The 16,912-nt window shown below is 52.2% G+C and overlaps 3 protein-coding genes across 3 annotated transcripts; 2 read left to right on the top strand and 1 right to left on the bottom strand.

Moving 5' to 3' along the window:
• Positions 1-1,595: 1,595 nt before the first annotated feature.
• On the top strand, positions 1,596-4,850 carry CNBN2020 (hypothetical protein; the record flags this gene model as incomplete). Its single annotated transcript, XM_766731.1, has 3 exons — positions 1,596-2,722; positions 3,044-3,620; positions 3,828-4,850. The coding sequence occupies 3 exons, from the start codon at positions 1,596-1,598 to the stop codon at positions 4,848-4,850; spliced, it is 2,727 nt and encodes a 908-aa protein (XP_771824.1).
• An 852-nt stretch (positions 4,851-5,702) lies between these two features.
• Positions 5,703-10,361, bottom strand: CNBN2030 (hypothetical protein; the record flags this gene model as incomplete). Its single annotated transcript, XM_766732.1, has 4 exons — positions 5,703-6,863; positions 6,903-8,039; positions 8,100-8,818; positions 8,870-10,361. The coding sequence occupies 4 exons, from the start codon at positions 10,359-10,361 to the stop codon at positions 5,703-5,705; spliced, it is 4,509 nt and encodes a 1,502-aa protein (XP_771825.1).
• A 2,594-nt stretch (positions 10,362-12,955) lies between these two features.
• CNBN2050 (hypothetical protein) lies at positions 12,956-16,210 on the top strand (the record flags this gene model as incomplete). Its single annotated transcript, XM_766733.1, has 3 exons — positions 12,956-14,082; positions 14,404-14,980; positions 15,188-16,210. The coding sequence occupies 3 exons, from the start codon at positions 12,956-12,958 to the stop codon at positions 16,208-16,210; spliced, it is 2,727 nt and encodes a 908-aa protein (XP_771826.1).
• Between the last annotated feature and the right edge of the window lie 702 nt (positions 16,211-16,912).

Below are 16,912 nucleotides of genomic sequence, written 5' to 3' on the forward strand. Positions count from 1 at the left end.
GTGCCCATCAAATTGTGTCGGTGTTGTATGGCTTGGTTATCGAAGGTTTCCCAGTCGCTAACCTGATTGAACTGTAGGCGGAGGAGGGAACGAAGTTCTTTCTGATCCCATGCGAGCGGCATCGCTGCCTTTTTGAAAGCCACTGTCCATGCGTCCCATCCCGACTCGCCATCTGCTTCCATCATCCGACCAGTAGTCCTCACCCATGCTTTCAGCGCGGTACATTCGATAGAGTTGTTCGTCACCTCCAGGATAATGACTCGCAGTTTCTCTGTCTGGGCGTCGTCATCTTGAGGGGAAAAAAGCGAGTTAGTCCGGAGAAGCTTCTCTAGACGATCAATGTGAAGAAGGACAGCTGGAGCATCACGAATGGGACCAGTAAAGTTCGGAATGCGGGAGGCTTTTGGGATAGTTACTTCTCGAGGTTTGTGATTCCCCTGAGTACCGAAGAGGCTTTGCTGACTGGTTAATTTCGACATGTGGAGGATAACAGCTGCCACCTGAGCATTGATGTCTCCTTCGACAGGAGATGCGTTTGCCTCCTCCGAGGGAGGAGTGTCTTTGAGCGTTTGACCCTTGGGGGGCATGAGGGGCGTTTGAGCGTTTGGTGAGTGGGCGTTTGGCGTTATTTTGTGTGCGTTGTTTTGAAAAAAGTGTAGACACTGGGTGTCTCACTGAGTGTCGTAGTAGTATAGTGTGTAGTTGACTAGCAAAACATGCACTGGTTGTAATACATGTGGATTGAGTATTGAAGAAACTACAACAATATGCGACTACTATTTTACTAAGTACCAACTGTGTGTCAGAAAGTAAAGTTACACACATCAAATGCCACGTCATTACTAAGTATTTCAAATGTAACATTATACACATGGAATGTTACATAATCTGGATGATTACATACACAACAAATATCGCTGAATATTCATACAGCTTATACATGGGAATGCATGCATGTAAATGCACTGCATAAATTCCTGCATGTAAATGCGATGCATAAATTCCTGCATATGCAATATGCATAGGAGGATGCATGCACAAAGACTGCATGCATGGAGAATAAATGAGTATAGTGCTCTGCACTTACATGTAGTTCTTTTGAGTGCTTGTGAGTCCCACTTCCTACTTGGAATGTGGTTTTATGCTAACTGGGCGGACTTTAGTAATTATAGCTTTGTTGACACTCTGCCCAGGTATGCTTGTAACTTCTTCTTTATCTTTAGAAAGAGAGCCCTTTTCCTTTGGTTGTCCGCGACCTGCTGTAGTTCTTTTGAGTGCTTTAATTATAGCTTCGTTGACACTCTGCCCAGTGATCAACAAACATATGCAAACTCATAGACCGCTTCTGCGCCCGGACAATCCAACTACCTCTTTCCTTGCCACCGACTAGACAACAGTCGTGTTCCAGCCGTCTCTCTTTCAATCAAATCAAGCCGAACTCTTCAGTGAACATCCCCCCTGGGTTGTTACACTTTTTTTAAGCGAATCTCAACTGCATGAGCTCTGCTGAGCCACCAGAAAAATTTTTTGACACCATTACACCTATTGAAGATCAATCCAAACCACGACTTCGGCAAGATACACCATTTCCCGAAATGACAACACCCCCTACAGACAAGGAATCCCTACAGAGGAAGATCAAACAGATAGAGGACGAGAGAAAGCGGGAGAGAGAGGAGCACAAGCGCGAAATGGCGGAGCTACAAGCACAAATGCGAGGTCTCCTCAAACGCGAGGCCGAGAAGCGCGACCTCCCTCCACACAATCCCGCCACTTCCAGCTTACCTGCCAAATCAGAGTCCCCTCATCCTCCTATTATGTATGATTCTCTCCCCCAACCCAAATATTCCTTTCCAGTCCTCTCTGAACATGCCGACGCAGCGGCTATTCACCAACACATCTCGAAGCTTCGCAGCATCTTTACCCTCATGGCCGCTGGTTACCGCTATGAACCCACCGCTTTTGAGGCCCGCAAGCTCGCCCACGCCGCCCAGTCTCTTACTGGTATCCGCCATCTTCAATTTCTCGAAGGTGATGGCCTCCAATGTCGCACCTTTGATGACTGGGCAAAAGCTTTCAAGTCTGCAATGCTTCCGCTCGGCTGGGTATCCGAGACCGAAAAGAAAATCTATTCTCTTCAACCCCAGCTCCTCCGACTTGACAAAATCCCATTGGCCATCATGGATTTCAAACAGTGGTTCGCCCTCCTGAAGGATTCCGACAGCCCAATGTCCGAAGACGTTGCTACACACTGGCTGCGAAACCACATGACACCTGGTCTTTTGGCGGAGCTTGAACGGGACTTTGGTGGTGAGAATCAGCTTCGTCAGGCCAGTTTAGCTGAACTTCTCAAGCATATGGAAATCTGTGCCACCAGACTCCTTCGCTACCAGTCCGCTTTCGCCCCCATCGCGCCCACCCGCACGCCGATCGCTGCTGTCTCGCCCGAAGCGTCTTCGCCCATCGACATTGCTCAATGGCTCAACCCACGACTTCCGCTCCCCAAGGGTGGTGCTGGTCGCCGCGCTCGAGCTCACCTTGCCAGTGAACAGCGATGCTTCCTCTGCCGCCAACCCGGTCACAAGTCTCCCGACTGCCCAAAGCGCAAGGAACCCACGGCAATCGCTGCTGTAAGCACCTTCGACCATGAGGAAGCGGAATTTGAGCAGGAGGAGGGGGAGATGTTTGCCGAGGTATTAGCCACACACCTTGCGCCGGAGCTGTCAGTCCCACCCATCCTTCTCGAATGTCGCATAGGCACTAATGGGTCACCCTTCCTCGCCCTCTTCGACACAGGAGCAACAGTCACTCTAGTTGATCCGTCCCTCATCACCACCCACCAACTCCAAACTTATCCATCAGAGCAACGGCGGGTGGTATCGTTAGCAGGAGGAGCACGGGGTCCAGCTTTACAACGTCGTGTAGGAGTAGAGGTATGCATCCAGAATCAAGTCTTCGCACTACATGGTTATGTCATGCCCCTACATGCCCGCTATAAAGTCATCCTAGGCCTGGATTTCATCCGCTCTCATGGGCTCCTCAGCGGTGCTTCTCGGCTAGGCAATCTCGCTCCTGACCTCCTTGGCCCCGTGGTTGCTTCAGTGACGACCGCTGATGGGTATGAGGACCTCCGCCTAGCAATCCTGCATGAGTATCACGACATTTTCCCAGACAATATTGGTGAAGTTGCAAATTACCCACCAATCTGTGATGCCAACTCAAAGGTCCGCCACCATATCAACCTCACCCCCGGTGCGATACCCTTCAAATCCGCGAGTTATCGATCCCCTCACATGTGGCGACAGCAGTTAATTGAAGAGATCCAGAAACATCGGGAGGCTGGCCGATTGCGACCCTCCAGTTCGCCGTGGGCAGCACCGGCGTTCTTGGTTAAGAAGGAGAATGGAAAATTTCGGTTTATCTGTGATTATCGGGGCCTTAACAAAGTCACTACTCCAGACTCCACGCCAGTTCCCAATGTCGACGACATCCTCCATCGAGCTGCTTGTGGTAAAATCTTTGCCAAAATTGACCTGTCTGATGCCTTCTTCCAAACACTTATGCATGAACCAGACATCGAAAAAACAGCCATTACTACCGAACTCGGCCTATTTGAATGGGTAGTTATGCCACAAGGTGCTTGCAACTCACCTGCTACTCAACAACGCTGACTAAATGAGGCCCTCCGTGGGTTGCTGGGGGATTCTTGTGAAGCTTATGTTGATGATATCATTGTCTGGGCTGCTGATGCCGAGGATCTTGACAAACGGTTGCGAGCAGTGCTGGCTGCCTTACGAAAATCGGGGCTTGTGTGCTCTCCCACCAAGTCTGAATTTTTTCGCCACAAAGTCAAATTTCTTGGTCACGTGATATCCGCCAACCACATCGGCCCAGACCCCGCCAAACTCCGCACCATCGCCTCCTGGCCGCTCCCTCAGTCTGTCAAAGAGCTGCGATCCTTTCTAGGCCTCCTCCAATACCTCAGAAAATTCATACCGAGCCTAGCTACCCACACACGAACCCTTACCACCCTCCTCCCGCCGACTCCAGCTGCCGAGAAAGCCTGGGAGAAGCAACAGCGTGCACTCCGGAAGGGCCAGTCCCCCAAGGATGTCCTGTCATGGGTCTGGGCATGGTCTAGTGAAGCGACCGCCGCGTTTGAGATTCTGAAGGCGAAAGTGGCGGAGATTTCTGGCCTCCGGCCATTGGACTATGCAGCTGCGTTATCCGGCGAGTGCCCCATCTACCTTTTCACTGATGCAAGCAATCACGGCACTGGCGCCTGGCTTGGTCAAGGCCCTGATCCCGATCATGCATTTCCAGTTGCTTACGACTCTCGCAGTTTATCAGCCGCCGAACGCAACTATCCAACACATGAGAAAGAACTCTTGGCCATCGTCCGTGCCCTCAAACTCTGGCGGCCTCTCCTTCTGGATGTCCCCATTCAAGTTCAGACCGACCACTTCACTCTCAAATGGTTCCTCCAACAGCGCGACCTATCCGAACGCCAAAAGCGCTGGCTGGGCGTCCTATCCCGGTTCGACTTGCGTATTGACCACATCTCAGGTGTCAATAACTTCATCGCAGATGCCCTCTCTCGGCTTGGCGGTGTCGATGATGAGCAGGATGGTATGGAGACAGCTGAAGTCAGTGTAGCAGTCCTCGGTCTCCTCGGCCAAGACACATCCACCATCACCAAGGTCATGCAAGGCTACGCTCAAGATCAGGTCATGGGAGCATGGTTGCAAGAGGAGGATAGGGCACCTGGAGTAACGTTGGAGAATGTTGAGAATGGTCAAGGAGTACATCAGGTGTTGCGATGGGAAGGCAGGCTATGTGTACCCGTGTAGGCACTGGGGGGTGCCTCACTGCGTTCGGTTGGCGTTCGAGAAGGATGGGCGTTCGTGGTATAGGTCTAGAGGGCGTTCGGATGCGTTCGAGGAAGCGTTCGGTGTTTGTTTATAGTTATAGTGGTCTACTGGATGCGAAACTAGCAATGGTTGATATGCATGAGTTTCGCTAGAGAAAGAGAAAACTATAACTATGTATGAGATCTATATATATATATATGGATGTATGCAGAAACAAACAGAAGTCCATCGAAAAAAGGGGCAGAGATCCGGCGAAGTCCGCCGCCGCGTCTCGGCAGCAATTGCCGGTCCTATGCATGAGAATAAAATATCATGCATAGGATAAAGGCGGGACAGAGCTCGATGCCGCGTTTCGGCGAAGTCCGAAAAACGCGTTTCGGCATCAAATCTCACTTACCAACATCGACCAATGCATAGGAATAAATCCTACCATATGGTGAGAACAAGTGGTGGTAAGGGCTCTGCACTTACACTCTCCCCCGTCCAGATGAGAGCCAGGGGAAGACTCGACCGGATCAAAGGCTAAAAGAAAGAATTAAGAGAAAGGGCAAAGGAACGTAAAATTGAAAAGGAGAGAATAGGGGCAAAAGAACGAACGATCACCAGGCCGTGGGGACTGCCGGCGCCCTCCTGTCAACACGTTACTTTCCAAATCCATCCACGTCGGAAGGACTGGGCAGGAGAACACTCTGTGAGAAAGTCCTGTTAATTTAGTCTTGCTGAGTGCAAGCCAGGGAAAAAAACCAATAATGGCCAAAAAACCCACGGAGGAACACAAGCAGCCCCCCAGACACGTGTACAAAGGAAAACAGGAGCAAACAGGGAGGGGACTCACAAGGCCAGCTCGTCGTCGCCTATATATTCATCATATAAGGCCCGGAAACCATCGTGTGTACGCAAGTCGTCGAGATTCCTCCATTGGCCATTAGGACCGTCGCCGCTGAGTACTACCCGGAGTTGCCTATGACCGCGATATACTCGATCATCCAGGATTTGGAGAATGCTGCGACGTCCATTGTCCAATTGGTGGGTTACCGGTGATGTTTGATGGAACCTAGGCGACGACAGATAAGGCTTAAGGAGATGACCATGGAATTTTGGGTATGTCCGGTCATTCATATGGAGACGGTACACTGAAAGAGTAGGGTCAGCTTCCTGTACTTGGTAAGGCCCCTGGAAGCGGGGGAAGAACTTAGCAGCGCGATATTCCCCGTCTCCAGCACGAAATTCCTTCAACCTATTTCGGGTATCCAACCACACCCAATCCCCAACCTTGTAAACTACTTCAGGCCGGCGATGGCGATTGGCCTGGACGGCCATACGATGCTTCGCCAAAAGGAGGTTATCGCGGGCGTCGGCTAGCGAGAGGTCAGTGCGATCCGCAGCGAGAGTCCATTCAGCCCGCGTAGGAAGAGACGCCTGGATGAAGGAGGGAGGGCGGGGAAGGCTAGGAAGGGTACGTAGTCGGCGACCCAAAACCAGTTGTACCGGAGAGAAACCTGTGGAACGTCTGACAGTATTATTCATGGCTTGGGAAACACGAGGAAGGTACTTAACCCAAGATTTGCCATGTCGGTCCACCCAGCTACGAAGGAGTTGAACCACCGTCTTGTTCGTACGCTCCGAGGCGCTGTCGGTTTGCGGATGGAAGGCCGTGGACATCTTGAGCTTGACGTTCTGCTGCTCCCAGAGGGTCGTCCAAAATCGTGAGGTAAATAGTGTATCGCGATCGGACGTAATAGAGAGCGGGAGGCCATAGCGAGAAACCCATCTGTCCCAAACCAAGATAGCGAGGTCGCGAGCGTTAATAGTGGTAGAACATGGAACCAATTCAATTAACCCGGTTAGTCTATCCGTGATCGTGAGAAGGTAGTCATGTCCGCCGGAAGAAGGGAGTGGTCCCACGAAATCGATAGCGATGTCATCGAATTTATCGCATGGGACCGGGAGCAGATGCAAAGGACCAGCCGGTTTCGTCGTGGGTGCGTTCGCCTGTTGACATAAATGGCACGCACGGACAAACTCACGAACATCCTTGGACATTGTCTCCCAAAAGTATCCACTCCTGAGTACCTCCATGGTTTTCTCCACTCCCAGATGCCCAGCAGTGCCTTCATGGGCTTGCCGCATAAGTTCCTCACGAAGTGTATTAACGTCCGGAATGCATAAGCGGTTGTCAACGAGGAGAAGTCGGTGGGAATCATGATCATGGAAGGTAACACCTGGAGCAGTAGACGGATCAGCAAGCCATTCTTTGAATAATACATCACCTTGATAACCCTGCGCAATCGCGCGAAGGGTGTCCGGATCCAAAGTGGGCTCGTATGTCATTGTGGCATGAACTGAAACCGGTGATTGATCCAGAGAGGGGTCGGCAGGTTCGGCGGCGTCCGAAGGAGCATGACGAGAGAGGTAATCGGCGAGAGTATTGAACTCCCCTTTGATGTATTCGATGCGGAGGTCGAAATCCTTCAGAGTACTCAGCCACCGAAGCTGACGGGGAGAGAGATTACGTTGACCTAGGAACCATTGAAGGGTAAAGTGATCGCAGTAGACGTGGACTGGAATGCCGTATAACAGAGGGCGCCAATGATCGAGGGCATTAATAATCGCCAGCAGCTCACGGTCGTGTACTGGATAGTTCCGTTGTGCACTATTGAAGGTGCGCGAATCGTAGGCCACGGGCTGGGCGGACTCCCGAGAGGTACCGACACCAATCCAAGCGCCAGTACCTGTGTTGGAAGCGTCGGTGAATAGAAAGACCTGCTGCTTTCCCGCTTTGACAGCATCATAATCGATAACGGCAAGACAGGGGACAGTACTCACCGCGCGTCGAGTCGCTTCAAAGGCCGCCTTCTCCGCAGGGCCGAACGACCATCTCCAACCAGTCCATCCCTCGGGGAGGTGTCCCTTATGCATCTTGACAGCCTTGTAGTAAGCTTTCTCAGCCGCCGCATTCGGAGGAAGAGTGGCGTGAAGCACGGCGGTGTGGTCGGCCAGGTTTGGTACGAAATCGCGAAGGTAGTTAACGAGACCGAGGAACGAGTGAAGTTGGTGAGAATTGACCGGGAGGGGGAACTGCTCGACGCGTGCTATTTTGGCGGGGTCGGGCAGAATCTGTCCGGGGCAGATGATATGGCCTAAGAACGCTACTTCGTCGAGGAACAGCTTTGACTTCTCATGCGAGCAGCGAAGACCACTTCGACGTAGGGCAGAAAGAACACTCACAATATTATCATGCAGGTCCTTAGCATCCTTCCCCCATATGATGATATCGTCCACGTAAGCCTCGCAACATTCCCCAGTTAAACCTTGTAACGCCTCATTAATGCGACGCTGTTGAGCGGCCGGCGCGTTCCGGATCCCTTGAGGCATTACCACCCACTCTAGGAGACCGAGAGGAGTGGTGATAGCGGTTTTCGGGATGTCCTCCTCCTTCATTAGCGTCTGGAAAAAGGCATCCTTACAGTCAAGTTTTGCGAAAATCTTGCCCTTCCTAGCGGCACGGTGGAGGATATCCTGGACGTTCCCCATAGGGTACATGTCGGGGACCGTGACATTGTTCAGAGCACGGAAATCGCAGACCATTCGGAATTTGCCATTACCTTTGGAAACGAGGAACGCCGGGGAGGCCCAAGGGGAACTAAAGTATCGAAGACGTCCTGCATTCAGATGTTCTAATAACATCTCTCGGAAACGGGGAAGCAGGGCTTCCGGTACTCGATAGGGTGGCGAGCGGTGGGGAGTAGCACCATGTTTCAGGTTAATTTCGAAACGCACGCCAGACTTTGTTTTGGAGATGGTGGGGAAATTTCGCACGTCGCCTAGGTCGTCGCAGAAAACATCGTGGAATTCGGTCTGAAGCTTGCGTAGAACATCCGTCAGACTGTCGGACTCGGCGGCCACGCGGGTCTGCGAAAGATTGGGGCGGGTGTCGGCGAATGACACTGTGGCGGTAGTCGAGGCGGGATTTGCGGCGGCGTGGGAAACTGGCGCACCTAACTTTTGCAAGCCTAACGCAGACAAGTTCACACCGCCCGCCTCCAATAACCGAACGAAAGAATTTGATTCCGCGAGTAATCCGTGCCGCGCGAAGAAATTTAGTCCTAAGATACCATCGTAGGTACCGTGCAGATCCATCAGGACACCATCGACTCGATACATGCGACCACCTAGGGAAAACGACCCGACGACCATATCTGTGACCAACGGACCCGCCAAACCTCCGGCTAGACGCACTCGCATCCGTACCAACCCTTTCTTCACTTCCCAGCCCAGTCTCGCCGCCAACCTCGGATCCACAAAGGTTGTGGACGCCCCCGTGTCGAGTAAGAATTTAGGGGAGGGGGCTGATAAACGGCTGTCAGCGGAGACTGGGACGGATATGGAGAGCAAAGGATGGAAAAGAGCGTACGTCGCGTCACAGGTATCATCATCGGCTGGAGGAACGGTTTGGGCTAACGTCAGATAGGCCGAGGTGGCATCGCCTGCCGTCAGTTCAGTCTCGAGTTGGTTGACCTTAGGAGTCGGAGCGCGTGTACGGGTAGGGCACTTGGAATGCTGATGCCCCGTTTTACGACAATCGTAGCATCGGTTCTCTTTGCGGAAGACTTCACGGATATGGCGGCCCGCCGGGGAGAGATAGTATGGCAGAGCGTGGGAAGGGTCGTGATAGTAGGACATAGAGTGGGGTAATTGGACGTTGTCGGAAGAAACCTGGTTGGTGGGACGGGACCTAATCCGAGAGGCGGCATCCTCGTGTTGAATTCGTTCGACGTGGTTGCTGATCAGGGCCCGCAGTGCGTCCAGATCGTCGACGTGAAATTCGGGCAAGTCAACCAAGCGAAGAAAAAGGCGCTCGGGACAGGCCGCACGATAAAAACTGGTGAGTTGTTGGTCGGTCGGGTATAGCTTACTCCCAAGGAGGTGGGCACGGTGCAAAATCACCGCATTGTCGAATTTTTTCCAACCCTCCGACGACACCTCGTGGAAGGAGAGGCGAAAAAGAGCACGGCTTTCGCGGAACTCCCAGTTGGACGGCATGGCCTTAGCCTTGAAGGCGGCTGACCACGTCTCCCATGTCGTTATTCCATCGGCCTCCATACGGCGACCGTCTTGCTCAACCCAACCAACGAGACCAGCGCACTCAATCGAATTGTTCGCCAGCTCAATCACTGTCACACGGCGTCTCTCTTCCACCTCCTCGTCATCCGAGGGAGTCAAAAGGCCGTGCGTTCGCAAAACCTGTTGAAGCCGACGCAAATGGGTAAGGGCGCGGTCCGCATCGCCAAGGGGACCCTCGAAACGAGGGATGTCTGACGCCTTGGGCAATGGTATACCTCGGGGTGTATAACGTTCCTTGGTAGCTGATAGTTTGTTTTGTTTAGCCAGCAGCTCAGTGAGGAGCGCCAGCGTATCGTCTTGTTGTTGGACGCGGTCGACCAGACGCGCGAGTAACTCCGTTGGAGAATCTTGAGCTGATTTGGGCATGGTGGATATGGTGTAAAAAGGTAGGTGCTAGTTTCGAAAAAAGTGTAGGCACTGGGGGGTGCCTCACTGCGTTCAGTTGGCGTTCGAGAAGGATGGGCGTTCGTGGTATAGGTCTAGAGGGCGTTCGGATGCGTTCGAGGAAGCGTTCGGTGTTTGTTTATAGTTATAGTGGTCTACTGGATGCGAAACTAGCAATGGTTGATATGCATGAGTTTCGCTAGAGAAAGAGAAAACTATAACTATGTATGAGATCTATATATATATATATGGATGTATGCAGAAACAAACAGAAGTCCATCGAAAAAAGGGGCAGAGATCCGGCGGAGTCCGCCGCCGCGTCTCGGCAGCAATTGCCGGTCCTATGCATGAGAATAAAATATCATGCATAGGATAAAGGCGGGACAGAGCTCGATGCCGCGTTTCGGCGAAGTCCGAAAAACGCGTTTCGGCATCAAATCTCACTTACCAACATCGACCAATGCATAGGAATAAATCCTACCATATGGTGAGAACAAGTGGTGGTAAGGGCTCTGCACTTACAACCCGATACCAGTGAGCTCCGAGAAGGTTTCATCCGCCAGTGTCATGATGATGTGGGCCATTTCGGCGTAGCGAAGACATTGGAGATGGTGCGCCGCAGCTATTACTGGGAGGGCATGAGGCAGGATGTTGTGGACTATGTAAGCTCGTGTGCACCCTGTCAGACTTCAAAGAGCACTACTGTCAAGCCCGCAGGCCGCCTTCACTCTCTACCAGTTCCACAGGCGAAGTTTCTCGACATTGGCATTGACTTCGTGGGCCCTCTCCCCATGTCACAAGGCTTCGACCAACTCATTGTCATCACCGACCGCCTCACTGGTTATGTGGTCCTCATTCCCACCACCATCACAGCAAATGCGCGCGAGGTTGCCCGACTTTTTTACGACCACTGGCTTTCCAAATTCGGCTGCCCTCGCTCCATTGTCTCCGACCGTGGCAGCATCTTCCAGTCTGGGGTTTGGCGTCATGTCACCAAGCATATCGACACCAAGTCTATGCTTTCAACCTCATATCACCCCCAGACTGATGGTATCTCTGAACGGTCCAACAAATCAGTAATCGAGTCGCTCCGAACCCTCACTGACATCCGTGGGCGTACATGGGCTGACCATTTGCAGCGCATTGCTTTCGCTCTCAACAACCATGTCCGCGCATCAACCAAGCACACTCCTGCCGAGCTGGTTTTTGGCAAGCGTCTCTCTCATGTTCCTCCCTTGGTGGCTGACACTCCAGCGAAAATTGCTGAAGCCTTGCAGTTCATGGTACCTTCGGAAGACGAATGGGAAGCAGCAGCTCGGCGTATGCGGCTCGACGAAGGGGAAGCACGAGACAATCTCCTCATGGCCAAACATCGACAAGCAGTTCAAGCCAACAAACATCGCCGGCCTGATCCCATTTACAAGGTCGGTGACCAAGTGCTGGTGAACACCCGTCATGTCAGGCATGAATACAAGTCCTCATCAGGCTTCAAAAATTCTGCTAAGTTCATCCCACGTTATGATGGTCCTTACACTATTGTCAAAGCTTTTCCAAATCAATCCCTCTATGAACTCGATGTCCCTGCTCGCGCCAATGACACCGCTCGACGCCATGTCTCCCTCCTCAAGCCTCACGTGGTCTCTGAACGCTATCATTCCTCATCACCTCCCCTCCAACCCCAAGTCCCAGCTCCACCTCGCCCCCAGGTCCTTGAGGTCCTTGACATCCGCACCAGGAAGAACACTGAGGAGGTCCGAGTCCGGTTAGTTGGTGAGCCAGCCCTTGGCAAGTGGCTACCCCGAGTTGAAGTCGAGTTATGGGATGGTTTCAAGGCTGCGTGGGAGGTGTATGATGGCCCAGATGAGTTGTTGTTGGAGTAATTTTGATGTTTTTTTCTTTCTTCTTTCAAACATGGACCCCACTTATTACCCTTTAGCCTAGTTGTTTCACCAATGGACCCCACTTATTTTTTTACCTAGTTTTTCTTGCTCTCGCCTTTTCTTCCAAGACCATGGCCTTTTTCAGGAAGGGGAGGGTGTAAGGCATGCATGCCAAACACGGTCATTATGATCCCAAGGTCTGTTTCACTTCATACATAGATTTGCTGCCGCTTTTCTCTTATTTTGATTCCGTTTATTTTGCGCGCTCCTCACAGGCCTCAAAGGAATTTGCAGCAAGGAAAAGCCTCTCTTCTTTATCTTTAGAAAGAGAGCCCTTTTCCTTTGGTTGTCCGCGACCTGCTGTAGTTCTTTTGAGTGCTTTAATTATAGCTTCGTTGACACTCTGCCCAGTGATCAACAAACATATGCAAACTCATAGACCGCTTCTGCGCCCGGACAATCCAACTACCTCTTTCCTTGCCACCGACTAGACAACAGTCGTGTTCCAGCCGTCTCTCTTTCAATCAAATCAAGCCGAACTCTTCAGTGAACATCCCCCCTGGGTTGTTACACTTTTTTTAAGCGAATCTCAACTGCATGAGCTCTGCTGAGCCACCAGAAAAATTTTTTGACACCATTACACCTATTGAAGATCAATCCAAACCACGACTTCGGCAAGATACACCATTTCCCGAAATGACAACACCCCCTACAGACAAGGAATCCCTACAGAGGAAGATCAAACAGATAGAGGACGAGAGAAAGCGGGAGAGAGAGGAGCACAAGCGCGAAATGGCGGAGCTACAAGCACAAATGCGAGGTCTCCTCAAACGCGAGGCCGAGAAGCGCGACCTCCCTCCACACAATCCCGCCACTTCCAGCTTACCTGCCAAATCAGAGTCCCCTCATCCTCCTATTATGTATGATTCTCTCCCCCAACCCAAATATTCCTTTCCAGTCCTCTCTGAACATGCCGACGCAGCGGCTATTCACCAACACATCTCGAAGCTTCGCAGCATCTTTACCCTCATGGCCGCTGGTTACCGCTATGAACCCACCGCTTTTGAGGCCCGCAAGCTCGCCCACGCCGCCCAGTCTCTTACTGGTATCCGCCATCTTCAATTTCTCGAAGGTGATGGCCTCCAATGTCGCACCTTTGATGACTGGGCAAAAGCTTTCAAGTCTGCAATGCTTCCGCTCGGCTGGGTATCCGAGACCGAAAAGAAAATCTATTCTCTTCAACCCCAGCTCCTCCGACTTGACAAAATCCCATTGGCCATCATGGATTTCAAACAGTGGTTCGCCCTCCTGAAGGATTCCGACAGCCCAATGTCCGAAGACGTTGCTACACACTGGCTGCGAAACCACATGACACCTGGTCTTTTGGCGGAGCTTGAACGGGACTTTGGTGGTGAGAATCAGCTTCGTCAGGCCAGTTTAGCTGAACTTCTCAAGCATATGGAAATCTGTGCCACCAGACTCCTTCGCTACCAGTCCGCTTTCGCCCCCATCGCGCCCACCCGCACGCCGATCGCTGCTGTCTCGCCCGAAGCGTCTTCGCCCATCGACATTGCTCAATGGCTCAACCCACGACTTCCGCTCCCCAAGGGTGGTGCTGGTCGCCGCGCTCGAGCTCACCTTGCCAGTGAACAGCGATGCTTCCTCTGCCGCCAACCCGGTCACAAGTCTCCCGACTGCCCAAAGCGCAAGGAACCCACGGCAATCGCTGCTGTAAGCACCTTCGACCATGAGGAAGCGGAATTTGAGCAGGAGGAGGGGGAGATGTTTGCCGAGGTATTAGCCACACACCTTGCGCCGGAGCTGTCAGTCCCACCCATCCTTCTCGAATGTCGCATAGGCACTAATGGGTCACCCTTCCTCGCCCTCTTCGACACAGGAGCAACAGTCACTCTAGTTGATCCGTCCCTCATCACCACCCACCAACTCCAAACTTATCCATCAGAGCAACGGCGGGTGGTATCGTTAGCAGGAGGAGCACGGGGTCCAGCTTTACAACGTCGTGTAGGAGTAGAGGTATGCATCCAGAATCAAGTCTTCGCACTACATGGTTATGTCATGCCCCTACATGCCCGCTATAAAGTCATCCTAGGCCTGGATTTCATCCGCTCTCATGGGCTCCTCAGCGGTGCTTCTCGGCTAGGCAATCTCGCTCCTGACCTCCTTGGCCCCGTGGTTGCTTCAGTGACGACCGCTGATGGGTATGAGGACCTCCGCCTAGCAATCCTGCATGAGTATCACGACATTTTCCCAGACAATATTGGTGAAGTTGCAAATTACCCACCAATCTGTGATGCCAACTCAAAGGTCCGCCACCATATCAACCTCACCCCCGGTGCGATACCCTTCAAATCCGCGAGTTATCGATCCCCTCACATGTGGCGACAGCAGTTAATTGAAGAGATCCAGAAACATCGGGAGGCTGGCCGATTGCGACCCTCCAGTTCGCCGTGGGCAGCACCGGCGTTCTTGGTTAAGAAGGAGAATGGAAAATTTCGGTTTATCTGTGATTATCGGGGCCTTAACAAAGTCACTACTCCAGACTCCACGCCAGTTCCCAATGTCGACGACATCCTCCATCGAGCTGCTTGTGGTAAAATCTTTGCCAAAATTGACCTGTCTGATGCCTTCTTCCAAACACTTATGCATGAACCAGACATCGAAAAAACAGCCATTACTACCGAACTCGGCCTATTTGAATGGGTAGTTATGCCACAAGGTGCTTGCAACTCACCTGCTACTCAACAACGCTGACTAAATGAGGCCCTCCGTGGGTTGCTGGGGGATTCTTGTGAAGCTTATGTTGATGATATCATTGTCTGGGCTGCTGATGCCGAGGATCTTGACAAACGGTTGCGAGCAGTGCTGGCTGCCTTACGAAAATCGGGGCTTGTGTGCTCTCCCACCAAGTCTGAATTTTTTCGCCACAAAGTCAAATTTCTTGGTCACGTGATATCCGCCAACCACATCGGCCCAGACCCCGCCAAACTCCGCACCATCGCCTCCTGGCCGCTCCCTCAGTCCGTCAAAGAGCTGCGATCCTTTCTAGGCCTCCTCCAATACCTCAGAAAATTCATACCGAGCCTAGCTACCCACACACGAACCCTTACCACCCTCCTCCCGCCGACTCCAGCTGCCGAGAAAGCCTGGGAGAAGCAACAGCGTGCACTCCGGAAGGGCCAGTCCCCCAAGGATGTCCTGTCATGGGTCTGGGCATGGTCTAGTGAAGCGACCGCCGCGTTTGAGATTCTGAAGGCGAAAGTGGCGGAGATTTCTGGCCTCCGGCCATTGGACTATGCAGCTGCGTTATCCGGCGAGTGCCCCATCTACCTTTTCACTGATGCAAGCAATCACGGCACTGGCGCCTGGCTTGGTCAAGGCCCTGATCCCGATCATGCATTTCCAGTTGCTTACGACTCTCGCAGTTTATCAGCCGCCGAACGCAACTATCCAACACATGAGAAAGAACTCTTGGCCATCGTCCGTGCCCTCAAACTCTGGCGGCCTCTCCTTCTGGATGTCCCCATTCAAGTTCAGACCGACCACTTCACTCTCAAATGGTTCCTCCAACAGCGCGACCTATCCGAACGCCAAAAGCGCTGGCTGGGCGTCCTATCCCGGTTCGACTTGCGTATTGACCACATCTCAGGTGTCAATAACTTCATCGCAGATGCCCTCTCTCGGCTTGGCGGTGTCGATGATGAGCAGGATGGTATGGAGACAGCTGAAGTCAGTGTAGCAGTCCTCGGTCTCCTCGGCCAAGACACATCCACCATCACCAAGGTCATGCAAGGCTACGCTCAAGATCAGGTCATGGGAGCATGGTTGCAAGAGGAGGATAGGGCACCTGGAGTAACGTTGGAGAATGTTGAGAATGGTCAAGGAGTACATCAGGTGTTGCGATGGGAAGGCAGGCTATGTGTACCCGTGTAGGCACTGGGGGGTGCCTCACTGCGTTCGGTTGGCGTTCGAGAAGGATGGGCGTTCGTGGTATAGGTCTAGAGGGCGTTCGGATGCGTTCGAGGAAGCGTTCGGTGTTTGTTTATAGTTATAGTGGTCTACTGGATGCGAAACTAGCAATGGTTGATATGCATGAGTTTCGCTAGAGAAAGAGAAAACTATAACTATGTATGAGATCTATATATATATATATGGATGTATGCAGAAACAAACAGAAGTCCATCGAAAAAAGGGGCAGAGATCCGGCGAAGTCCGCCGCCGCGTCTCGGCAGCAATTGCCGGTCCTATGCATGAGAATAAAATATCATGCATAGGATAAAGGCGGGACAGAGCTCGATGCCGCGTTTCGGCGAAGTCCGAAAAACGCGTTTCGGCATCAAATCTCACTTACCAACATCGACCAATGCATAGGAATAAATCCTACCATATGGTGAGAACAAGTGGTGGTAAGGGCTCTGCACTTACACTCTCCCCCGTCCAGATGAGAGCCAGGGGAAGACTCGACCGGATCAAAGGCTAAAAGAAAGAATTAAGAGAAAGGGCAAAGGAACGTAAAATTGAAAAGGAGAGAATAGGGGCAAAAGAACGAACGATCACCAGGCCGTGGGGACTGCCGGCGCCCTCCTGTCAACACGTTACTTTCCAAATCCATCCACGTCGGAAGGACTGGGCAGG

Source organism: Cryptococcus neoformans, chromosome 14, assembly GCF_000149385.1.
Source record: "Cryptococcus neoformans var. neoformans B-3501A chromosome 14, whole genome shotgun sequence".
Classification (NCBI taxonomy): Eukaryota; Fungi; Basidiomycota; class Tremellomycetes; order Tremellales; family Cryptococcaceae; genus Cryptococcus; species Cryptococcus deneoformans.